The 12,876-nt window shown below is 41.4% G+C and overlaps 1 protein-coding gene across 1 annotated transcript in view; it reads right to left on the reverse strand.

Moving 5' to 3' along the window:
• Positions 1-12,876, reverse strand: part of DNAAF9 (dynein axonemal assembly factor 9) — an 87,196-nt gene that overhangs the window by 39,082 nt on the left and 35,238 nt on the right. The window contains exons 13-21 of the mRNA XM_061992084.1: positions 10,470-10,557; positions 9,993-10,069; positions 8,872-8,916; positions 8,358-8,403; positions 7,212-7,323; positions 5,997-6,067; positions 5,213-5,263; positions 4,324-4,411; positions 568-671 (exon numbers count right to left, since the gene is read on the reverse strand). Of these exons, the coding sequence (XP_061848068.1) occupies positions 568-671; positions 4,324-4,411; positions 5,213-5,263; positions 5,997-6,067; positions 7,212-7,323; positions 8,358-8,403; positions 8,872-8,916; positions 9,993-10,069; positions 10,470-10,557 (682 nt within the window). The remainder of the gene's footprint in view (positions 1-567; positions 672-4,323; positions 4,412-5,212; positions 5,264-5,996; positions 6,068-7,211; positions 7,324-8,357; positions 8,404-8,871; positions 8,917-9,992; positions 10,070-10,469; positions 10,558-12,876) is intronic.

Genomic DNA, 12,876 nt, shown 5'->3' on the forward strand with positions numbered 1-12,876 from the left:
TCACCCTGTCAGTTGCACAAGGCTCTTTGACAGTAGACAGACACTGCTCATGACCTCTCCAGAGATAAGGAGCACAGTGCCACAGACATTTAACTGAAGGTTTAACACATTTTGAATAGAAGGCAGCATTTCACTCTCCAGTACACCATATGACTTCATAATACCTTAAATTTACCACACAGAATCACTGAATCTGGAAGGGACCTTAAAAGATCATCTAGTCCAGGCCTCTGTCAGAGCAGGACCATCACTTCATGCTGCTAGATGTTTTATGAATGCCATGTTCTGCAATCTTTCTTCTAATAAAAAGCCATTTTCCCACACTATTAAGACCCCATTGATCACTCAGTCTAACATTACATTTTCTCCTCCTAATCACTTAGCCAAACAGTAATTGGTTAATCCAACCAACACCAAAAGTGTAGAGATTTGCACCAGTTACTACAGTTTTACACACACAGACACTTGTAAAGCTGCAGCTGAAACTTTGTAGTAGTACCCTACAGTAGTCAAATAAAACAACCAAATGAGTAAGTTTATGATAGCAGGAACAAACCAAATACTCACCCCATCATAGAGGGAAACAGAACTCATATGGTTCTTTGAAATGGAAATGCTGCCATGGTGGGGATCAGAAAAGAGAATGCCCTCTGAAAAGAAGTACAATTTGCCTAGAATGTGAAAGGAAAGGATTAGATTAGGTATACATCAATATCTCAGCAGCATGTGACAAATGCTTCTGCTTTCTCAGGAAGAAATCTTGTTGGAAATCTTAAGTCCTTGTAGATTGGGATTTTTTTTACATTTAATATGCAGTACATGGAGTAAAGACTTAGGACAGCATCCAGACAGAATTCAAGGCACAACCACTCAATCTATACTCGATCCCAAGGGCAGGAATCATAACAACAACTGCTTTTGACTTCATCTTACCCCCTGGAGCCCACTTATTGTAAATATTCTGTGGTTTGGGGGTTTTATATTTAAAAAAAAGCAGCCCAAAAAATTCCATCATGTTGAATTGCAAACTTCCAGAAAAGTAAAACTGACAAAAGAAGAACTTCAGATAAAATTACACCCAAAACCATGGCCAATCCCAACGTGGTTAACAAGCTGGGCAGGTTGCCAACAAAACGTCAATACTCTAACACAAACGATGCAGACAATAAATAAGACAGTAAAAGGATAGTTTGCCTCTCACTTCCTGACCAAGAAAAGCCCTTAACCTGCAGGCTTGCATTTTCTTTTGCATATAGAGACAATTGTTACTGGATCAGCAATCTCCTTGGAAGCTAATGATCTAGTGACAGCCAAGAGAGACACGGCGTTCATTCCAGACCTTAACAAACCTGCATGATCAGGGAAAGTAGCTGGGAAATGAGAGACAGCAAGGTTAGATGGTGTAATGAATAAAAACAACATTCCATCAAAGCACTAGAAGCCAGCATCAGCAAAAAAACCAAATGATTTCCAACAGTCATACGAAAGTCACGACCAAATGAGTAAGGAGGAGCTGCCAGCTGGATCTCTGCTGGCCCAGGCAGTGAAAGCAGGATCACATCCCATGCAGGGACACATGTGAGTCAGCAAAAGGGAAAGGTTAAATATTTTCTTTAGAGATGTCAGTTTTTTTGACAAGAAAATGCATTACTCAGACTTCAACAGAAAAAGCAAAGTAATTAAAACATACAGCTGAACATGACTGAACATCTGGCTTCAGCTATTAAACAATGCTCAAAGAGAAGAATGAAGAAACTAAGGCATTTTCCTTTTGAAATAGCAGCCTAAATTAACATCTTCAAAATCATTCTGTATCAAGGTTTCATTTTAATAAACAAGAGCTTGATATCAAATCAAATCACCATCACCTGATACACGATTTCAGTTACCTAAAAAGCCTCTGCTAACTATGAACTGAATTGTTTTAGATTGAAGCTTCTAGTTAACATCAGAATTGCAGAGGAGAGACAGTTACTATTAAACCAGAAAACACTACAATCCCAAATTCAAGGTCTAAATTCAGAGGAAGCAGAACAGAGACAAAGCCAGACAATTACATGGATGTGGATGTGTCACAGTTTAGATATGTAAGATGTTCTTTGCTGATGCTTCCAGTGCTCACAAAATCAAGCCATGGAACGGGTACATGCCTTCTATTGAAGTGGTCAAGGCAGAAATATCACAGAATCACAGAATGGTGGGGGTTGGAAGGAACCTTTAGAGCTCATCCAGTCCAAGTCCCTGCTAAAGCATGTTCCCCTTGCTCAAGGGGCATAGGAATGTGTCCAGGTGGGGTTGGAAACCTCCTGAGAAGGAGCCTCCACACCCTCCCTGGGCAGCCTGGGCCAGGGCTCCCTCCCCTCAACAGTAAATATCCAAAATACACTACTTGAAATGTATTTCTGTCAAATCTCACACTTCACAGAGAATGTGTCAATGGGGAAAGAAAACAGAGGTGTTCATTCCTTCCTAACATAAAAGGCAAGTCAAAAAGTGTCCTAATGAATTTGAACTGCAAGCCTTCCTTTAACATGGAAGTCAGCAAATTATATCAAGAATAACTTGATATGCTACTTGTATGTCTTCCAGAAGTGATTAACCACAGAAGTGTGTTTAATTGGCAAGATTGACTGAGTCAGTGAAGTCTATCCTGCAAGAATCAGTAACACAGCAGATGTGTGAGCATACAAAGGAAAAGCCTGAAGAGTCTGAACTTTCTGGATGCATTTTAGTCATGAACATATCCTTTATTACACAAGTGACCAAGAGAGAAGATGAGTGCCTGTCTAACAGCACCTTTTGCACATGATCTTGTCAGACTCCAGAGCTGTGACTTCAGGAGAGCTCAAATTAGAGCCCAGCAAACTGTCTCACAGTGGATGTGAAAGGGAACGACATCCAGCTCATTTTCACTTGACACCTAAGAAAATATCTCTCTTGTTGAAGTGTTACATAATAGTCCTTATACCACCTACTTGTAACTCTCCATCACTAGTTACCAAAACATCCAATTTTGCAAATCTCTCCCCCCAAAACCAGTGAAAAAGCAAAGCTCCTTTGGCACACACACAGAGCTTTCACAAAGCCAAACAAGCATTTCAGCACTCTCTGGTTATTTACTGGGTGAATGTGTGCCCACAGCCTCGTATTGCAAAACAGATGAACATGTTACTCTGTCTTAACCTTCTTTCCTTCTAATCTGTTGAATTACAGCAGAAACAGATTCCCCTGTGGGAAGGTTGCTGTTGTATGTGGTTATTTATCAACACTGCACTGCATAACTACTAGGTATTTTCCTCTAAAGATGGTCAGCATCAACTAAACACTTCATTAACTTCTCCTGTACCTCAGTATGGTGACACCAGTACCTTCTCTACACAGTGGAATACAACAATATTATGCCTTAAGTAGTATCTAATGGTTCATGTGCAGTGAGGGAAACCCTTCCCATCAGACCTCCTATATTGTCTGTAGTGACATTACTGGGATATTCATGTTACTTAAGCTATAGAAGGAAAAGGCACCAAAAGATCTGTGATGGCTGCTAGGAATCTTGTGTCAGAAAGCAGTAATTTGGTTGAATCTGAAAAGGACCAAGATTGAGCATCCTTCTGTAACACAGTGAGCATCTCTGCTAACAAACACTGAAGTTCCTGAGTGAAAATGACAATGGAAAAGTACTGAAGCAACACATGAGCTCCAGGAGATTTTGGGAGGAGCAAAGAACACAAAGCTGTCAATACATTTAGAAGTAAATGATGCTGATTCCCTCCTACAGAGGAGCATATCATAGTGCCCAAATTGACATACTCATCTTCACTTCTCGAGCTGGGAGCCCATGGCATCCTGTCACTGCTGCAATGCCCCATCTTTTCAAGCAAATGTTCATATAGATACAGAAAAGGCAGAAAACATATGGTGCATCATCTAATAAGGGCAGAAGCTGCCAGTTTGCACGTTTTCAAACTTTAACTATAGGAAAAAACTGTCTCCTAGGTCTGTAAAGCCTCACTGGCAATCATGTAAGAGTGCCATGGGCCTCAAAAGCAAGCCTAAGGCTCTGATGGGAATCATTCTAGGTCTAGGAGCTTCAAACAGAGGTTGGGGACAAAAAAACAAGGCATGGAGTTTAACAGGAGAGAGCTGTAAAGGTAAACACAAGAAATCTTAAGATGATAGTGTACAAAGGCTCACCAGATGCACAAATCCCAGAAACTGTGTATCTCTGACAAAAAACCCACACAACCAAAACAAAAAAACCCACAAAACCAAGAAAAAAGTGGATCAAATGTATAAGCAATGGAAAACAAAGACACATCTCACCTTCTGCAGGCATGGCCTGTGGATTGCTTGAATAAATATATGCTCCATCACCTCCAGTGAGTAAAGTGCCCAGAAAAGACTTGTCTTCCTAAACAGGAAAGAAATCCCCCAGTATTATCACAATCTAAATCAAGGACTGTAATTCAGGCAAGAATATTTTCCTCATGCTTTTGCTTCAAGAGAAAAGATTCTTTTTAAGCAGCTTCTATCCTAATATTCTTCTGAAATAGATTTAAAGTGTATTGATGCAGAAGAAGAGTGAAACACATTCTTCTTCTTGACGTGAAACAACACGTCAAAAGCATCACTTTAAAAAGCACTCCCACCCCATTCTGCTTTTGCTAGCAGCTATTAAGTTACAAGTTACTGTCATAACCACAAGGCATAGCTTTTTGCTTTCAGGTTGTCAATCTACTGAACTAAAAGTATATTACAGGAAAAGAAATCTATTTATAATGAAGATTTCTGGTAACCACAAGTTAAACCACAATCGTGAAACTCGTGTGGTTTAAGATGTTCCCAGATCCCAAATTCTTTTCCTTAGTGCTTAAAGTGTTTTCCTTTAGACATTTAGCATGTTAATCAAGTTAATTAAGTTAAAAGGAATTTGGATGTAGAGTAGCATTGAGTTTGGAGGGTTTGGGAAACACATGAGCTCCATGGGTAATACTTGGTGAGGCTTCCACAGCTTTATTGGAACCCTTTTTGGGTTTGAAACCAAAAAACCCTCCAATTTATACACAATGTATTTGATTAGTAGGTCAAAGTTTGAAAGAGACAGGGTAGAACAGGCAAAGGAAAAGGAGCAATAAATATCATAAAGGCCAGTTCTGCCACTGGTTCAGATTTTTGTGAATCAGGTTCTTAACAAAAAGATGTTTAATTTTACCTTCAATGTATGCTGTGCCTTTTCAGACAGTTTCACATCATTGTCTTCAACCTGCAGTCAAAAACAGTTTCCATTTGTATTGTTAGTAGGTAAAGCAAGTCTAATGTTAGATAAAAAACATTAAAGATGGTTCAAGGCAAACAAGAACCTTAGGCACCATGGATAAATAAAGTTCTGAGACCAGAATGCTCTTCAATATTGTGTTACTATGGGACTTGAAATAGTTCTCTGAAAGACATTCAAGGGGATGCTCCCCATTACATTTGTTTTATAGGCTAAAGCAGTATTGCACACACACAAAGTGTATCCCACTCAGTCTAATTATCAAGTGTGGATTGCCAAAGTGCATCACCTTGTCCAAACTCATAATATCCATTGGAGTTATACCTCTAACATACCACAGGACATCAGAGATCTGGAAGCAGACCTTGCTTTCTGTTGAGGTAGACATTTAAGGGATCTTAAGTGACTCACAGTAAGCAGAAGTTTCAACAGTCACACCCTGTACTTGAAAACCACCCAGGCCTTTACACAGCTAAAACACTGCAGTGGTGAAAATGCAACAACATCAAGCTTGTATTGTGAATGGAACCACCAGCCTGTTTTCACTCACTACTTTTTAACTTCATGTCCAAATGTGAAAAAGAACCAGAAGACTATTAATATATTAATATCCTGTTTCAATGGTCAAGTTCCCTTCTTTTTCCTCCTGCTTTTATAATGACCTTTCACTTGTGAATTTGTATGTACAGAAAAAACTCCAAGGGAGGTTTTGTGTACTAACCAGCCAAGAAGCAGATCTGGGGATAGCTGCAGTCAGTATGATGTGGCTGCTTTCTGAATTAATGCTGCCATCTGCAGGGAAGGCAAAGGAAAGCAAAGTAGTAAAACACCATCCAGAGACAATCAGTTACTTTCACGACTCTTTAGGAGACATCAAATTGTCCTCATTACTTTAAGCATTGATTGGTGTCTCAGCTTTCACAGCAAACTAGCTCTAAATTTTGTGCTGTAATATAGACAGAGCTGCTAGACAGCACCAAAGAAACCCTGCTTTTATTTTGGTCTTACTATCTGGCTTCTTTGCTCTCCTCCCCACCAAAATGTTCCAACTGTCTGGATAAAAGAGCTCATAAATATTGTTGAGATAGTCTCAATAACTATCTTTGTCACATGTAAACAACCAGGAAAATATGCACTTGTCTAATGTTACGAAAATTACTCAGTATCCTGTGTCTGTTCCAAAAACAAACTCTCTAAAAATCACATCCTTTTCTTTTTAAGCTTTGTTTGATTTCTCCCAAACAAAGAGCAACTGAAATTAAAGCATGTCACATAAAGTGAGTGTTACCAAAGTGAGATGTTTGAATTTCCTCAAGCAACAGAAAACACTCACTAAGACCTCAGTAAATTTAGCAAGGGTACTATTACACTTGAATGTTTTACATCTCTGCCCTGCTGTACCATGAGGCAGCCATAAACCCCAAAGTCATGCAAGTGACCTTAGAGAAATATCACTTAAGCTACTCATTACTAGCAAGCTATGACATTAATCATAGAATCAGAATGGAAGGGTTGGAAGGGACCTTTAGAGATCATCCAGTCCAACCCCCTGCAGGAGCAGGGTCACCTATATCAGGTCACACAGGAACGTGTCCAGGTGGGTCTTGAAGCCCTCCAAGGAAGGAGCCTCCACACCCTCCCTGGGCAGCCTGTGCCAGGGCTCCCTCACTCAAACACTGACACAGATTTTCCTTATGTTCCAATGGCACCTTTTGTGCTCCACCTTCATCCCATCACCCCTTGTTGCTCGATACCATAGAAAAAAGTGCTGCCCCAACCTCCTGACACCCACCCTTTAGATATTTGTAAATATAATGATTAATGTCTTTTAATGAAAACAAAGGTTTAAAACAATATTGGTTATAGAAAGAGCAGCCACTGGATGCCTTTTTGGTAACAGGATAACAGTGCTGGTGTTGCAATTCAAAGCAGTTACCTTTTTCTCTCACTTGTATCTGTGACGTTAGGAAGGACTCTGAAAAGACAACAGATCCCAGGCATCCTCTTCCAGTGAGCAAGTCTGGAATGTCAAATACCATCATAGATGCCTACAGCAACCCAACAGATGGGCAGAAAGGAAGAGAAAGTAGAACTTGAAACATTTCAATCAAAGCAGCAAAATCATAGAATCACAGAATGGTAGGGTTGGAAGGGACCTTTAGAGCTCATCCAGTCCAACCCCCTGCAGAAGCAGGGTCACCTAGATCAGGTCACACAGGAACGTGTCCAGGTGGGTCTTGAAGAGCTCCAAGGAAGGAGCCTCCACACCCTCCCTGGGCAGCCTGTGCCAGGGCTCCCTCACTCAAACACTGAAATAGTTTTATCTTATGTTTAAATGGAACTTTTTGTGTTCCAGCTTCATCCCATCACCCCTTGGCCTGTTACTATCTACTATAGAACAAAGGGATGTCCCAACCTCCTGACACTCACCCTTTAGATATTTATAAATGTTAATGAGATCCCCCCTCAGTCTCCTCTTCTCCAGCCTGAACAGCCCCAGGTCCCGCAGCCTTTCCTCATCAGGAAGATGCTCCAGTCCCCTCAGCATCTTGGTGTCCCTGCACTGGCCTCTCTCCAGCACTTCCCTGTCCCTCTGGAGCTGGGGAGCCCAGAACTGGACACAGGACTCCAGATGAGGCCTCAGCAGCTCTGGCAGAGCAGAGGGGCAGCACAACCTCCCTGGCCCTGCTGCCCACACTCTCCTCAATGCCCCCAGGCTGCCATTGGCTTCTTGCCCACGAGCCCACGTTGCTGGCTCATATTTAGCTTATTACCAACCAGCACTCCCAGGTCTCTCTCTGCAGTTTGACACCATCCCCCCCCAAAACAAAAAATCCATGTTTTAAACATTCTAAAAGATTGCTTCTATATGAAGGTGGCAAATAACTCCATGGTAACGTTTTACTCCCAAATCCATCGTCTGACTTCACATTAAAACTCAATCTTACCTCACTTTCAGTACCTGAAATCTCTCTTATCTCGCCCCTTCTGTTTGGATTCACATAAATTGCCTCATAAAAAGGCCACTCAGGCTCTAATTTGTAAGCAATCATTTAGCCAGAGTGCTGAGGTGCTCACTCACCGTTTTGATCAAGCTCAGGCTGTCCTCGTTATCTAACGGCGTTATTCTAGAACAACAACGACAATTAAACCTTTGAAGCTTAGATCATTTGGAGTGACTTCACAGCAGACCAGGAAAAAAAGCTATTTCATTTTCAAATAACCCTTTATTTGTATAGGCCAGTTCAGTCAATTAGTGTGGGGATTAAACAAGCACAAGCCTGTGGTATCAACTCAGCTTAAAGCACGGTTCTGAAATGAAGCTGTGAATAGGCTCATCCTGCTTCTATTCATTAACAACTCATAAAATTGGTCTGTCCTAGTTGCTTGAGATGTTTTGAATGTTTTCATGACTCCACAGTATTACAGATAGGAAAACATTAAGGTATCTCCCACACAAAGCATTTAGCACATACACATTGTACAAAATAATCCAATGCAATGTTGTCTCAGAAGGTCCAAGACCAAAGAAATAACATTAGTGTTGGATTAAATCTATTCATTAATAACAAGAAGTGTAAGACAGTGATACAAACCTTCCATGATTATTCACAGCCTGAATTTGAAATGCAACTTTGGAGCTGTAGAACAGAAAATGTATTGGTGAAAAAATGTGGTTTATGTTTCTTTGACATGTAAAACAATAAACAACAATACATTTAAAGCACAGTAACTGCTGAAGGGATTTTTAAAAAGCAGAAGAAAAATGGAATCATTCTGAAGAACTGGAAAGTCTGAATGCATTGAGAAGGGTTGGAATTAGACAGTCATGCAAGTTCCCTTTAAAATACACATTTGACATGCTTTTTAGAATCACAGAATGGTGGGGTTGGGAGGGACCTTTAGAGCTCATCCAGTGCAACCCCCTGCAGAAGCAGGGTCACCTAGATCAGGTCACACAGGAACGTGCCCAGGTGGGTCTTGAAGAGCTTCAGAAGGAACCTCCACACCCTCCCTGGGCAGCCTGTGCCAGGGCTCCCTCACTCAAACACTGAAACAGTTTGTTCTTATGTTTAAGTGGAACTTTTTGTGTTTCAGCTTCATCCCATCACCCCTTGTCCTGTTGCTGGCTACCACAGAATAGATAACAACCTCCTGACATGCACTATTTAGATATTTGTAACTATTAATGAGATCTCCCCTCAGTCTCCTCTTCTCCAGGCTGAACAGCCCCAGGTCCCACAGCCTCTCCTCAGCAGGAAGATGCTCCAGTCCCCTCAGCATCTTGGTGTCCCTGCACTGGCCTCTCTCCAGCACTTCCCTGTCCCTCTGGAGCTGGGGAGCCCAGAACTGGACACAGGACTCCAGATGAGGCCTCAGCAGCTCTGGCAGAGCAGAGGGGCAGCACAACCTCCCTGGCCCTGCTGCCCACACTCTCCTCAATGCCCCCAGGCTGCCATTGGCTTCTTGCCCACGAGCCCACGTTGCTGCTCATGGGCAGTTGATTCTCCCCCAGCACTGCCAGGTCCCTCTCCTGGAGCTGCTCTCCAGCAGGTCACTGCCCAGTCTGTACTGGTGCAATGGGTTGTTTCTTCCCAGCTGCAGGACTCTGCCCCTGCTCTTGTTGAACCTCATGAGGTTCCTCTGTGCTTTTCCCCCAGAAGGAGTTAATATTTTGACATAACACATCAGCCTCCAGCTATTTGACCATACCTACCGTAACACTGCTTTCAGTGGTGTTAAATGAAGGGTATCTAACACAGACATGAACATCTGCTCTGCTACCTCCTTTGCCTGCAAAAAAAAAAGAAGGAAATTGAGATTCAAATTCCTTTTCCCATCCTTCCAATTCCCAGCAACTCCAGGAGCACCCAGAAGAGATAAACAGTAACACACTGATGCACCAGGCTAAAAGGTGTTCTTTCACATATCTGATTTTCCTTACTGTAAGGTTAGGAAAATTGATGAACAACAGAAAAACAATTGGAAATGGGGAAGGTTACTCTGAAATTGCTCATCTTGTTTTCACACAGAACTCAGAGAGACTGGTTGGAGGCCACGATATGAACTTCATGCCATGTTATGCAGGTGATGGAAACATTGCTCTTGGCTTTTATCTTGCTTTGCATGTAATCTTCTACTGCAAGCAATCCAAATCAACAATGACAGTGTACAGAATCAGTGCTTCATTTACCTTGGATTCAGTGGAAGTTTTAGCATAGCACTCAATGCCAGCAAGCACAGCCTCTACAACAGCAGTATATATTTGCGACAACAGCGTACTGAAGAGAAATACAAACACAACATTTACTAGACAGATAGAATGCTCTTCCTCTTCTGTTTAAAGGAGCAGTTTTTCCTCTCATAACACAACTCCTTTACATAGAAGGGGTCCTTGTTCAACTAAGCATGGGAATAGCTTTAGACTTAACCTTTTAGTTTGATTAAATTCATCAGAGCAAAGAAATTGCTCCAATTAAAAAGTATATATGGGGAAAAAAACCCCATCCCTCTTGGCACAAGTGTATCCCTGCTCTCATCAGTGCAGAAAACAATATGGAATGTTTTATTGTTGCCTTTCAGTGCAGTTGAGGATCACATCCTAAATATTCTGACAAGAATAGAGTGATAGCCCCATGTTTTCCAAGCAAAGCTGGAAAACAGAGTGAACCGACTTCAGAGTCTTGTTCTGGAACACATCAAGCAAAGGAAGATAGCAAAACAGATCAGTCACCCCAACCTTTTGAGCATATCCACATCACAGCTTGCTCTGATTCCCTTCTTCAAAGGGAACTGAAAAAATTGCACATAAATAAACAAAGGTTAGGGGAAGCCAGAAGCCACTTACAGCTACTGACATATTTATAGCTCCACAAGGAGTGAAAAAATCCTCCTGTGCCCAACTAAGAAACATCAGCCTCTGCCTTCCAGCTAAATTGGAACAACAAGATAAATACATCAACAAAACAGTCTTATTTCCCCAAACTTTAACTCCTCTCATTCCTCCTCTGCAACTGCTACATGTTGAGGGAGAGAAAAGTGGGGAGGAAAGAGAAGGATTCCACATTTAAGCCACATGCAAAGCATTCCTTAGGGATGGAAAAATGCATCTGAAGCTCCCAAACACGGTCCAACATGGAGGAACCCCCAAAGGCACCAATGTTTGTCTTTGAACTTCACTCCCAAAAGCAGTAAGAGACTTTAAAACTCAGCCTTCTTACTGCTTTTTGAGGTTCCTTCTATGAAATTTCCTCTGCTACCGTGTGCATTTAACTTATGCTTCCAGTACACACTCATTACAGCAAACCTGGCTGATTCCTCCTAACTCTGTGTCCACTTTCACTCAGATCCACACACGCATTTGCAAGAATGCACCTGACTGTGGGCTGTGCTGAGCTATAGTTTATCTTACTCTTCTTCCCATTTAAAAATGTCTGTACTAACAATGCCAAGGAGAACAACATAAAAATACAAAGTTCAGGCCAGGGACACTTAAAAGTTACACAGTCAGCTGATGCACTTCAGCCCATCTGCACCCTAGGCTGCAGTTCTGCTTCCTAAATAGCCAAATCTGGACTGAATTGTGCTTAGGAAACATTTTTCTACTTTTTATTTCATCAGAAAACTTTGACAAATATAAAAATCAGCTACTCAAGGGCAAAGCAATTCTGAAGTCATGAAGTTAGGTTAGCTAGGAAAGCTAATTCTGCTGCTGTTGTTGAAACTAGGTTATTTCATCCAAAAAAAGGGATGTTTTCAAGAGTAATATTTTCTCCTTAAAAAATACTGTCTCTGTCAACTGATTCCTGCTTTGGTTCAGACTTCTCTAGCCATCTCAGAACTGTGCTGAGCACAGAGTCTTTTAGAAGCAGGACAAGAACCATTCTGCATGTGCAAGCAGAACACACATATAAGCTAAATCACCTGCCAGAGTTAATTATTCTATTAAAAACTGCTCTGTCTAGTAACTTGACTTGTGAGTTTTGGAGAACTGTATCACAATTACCAAGAATCAACAGTACTCAGGGTGAAAGGTCAGTGCTACCAGCTCGCTCTGACACATCTTTAACACCTTGCTAACACATCACTCGGGCTTGCTAAAATGATCCTAACCAGCAAGAACCACCAAATCTCTAAGGAAGGGGCTTAGGGGGGCTGGACTAGATGATCTCTAAAAGTCCCTTCCAACCCCTACCATCCTATGATTCTATAATTTATCAAGATTGAGAGCAGCACCAAGGCTGATTATCTACCACGTTCTTAAAGCTTGACAAGTGTCTACTACGTGCAGAGAAGTGGACATCGAGACAGATAAGCCAAGTCTTGTTTTGTGAAGGTTAAAAGTTTGAGTGTTCCCTGGTGGCATTTTGGCTACTCCTTGTAAACCTTACACACTGTTTAGAATGTAGCTAGCATAGTTTTACTTCTCTGTGTGGATCATGTTCCCAGTCAGAGCCACTTTCTTCCCTCTGTATATATCAAGTGTATTTTAAAGCAATAAAGTGTTCAGATATAAAAAGGTTCATAACAGTTAAGCAAAGTTTACTAGTTTAGTCCTTTCAGACTTTGCTGTACAATACAAGGGATGTCACACTAAACTC

This window comes from Colius striatus, chromosome 3, assembly GCF_028858725.1.
Source record: "Colius striatus isolate bColStr4 chromosome 3, bColStr4.1.hap1, whole genome shotgun sequence".
NCBI lineage: Eukaryota > Metazoa > Chordata > Aves > Coliiformes > Coliidae > Colius > Colius striatus.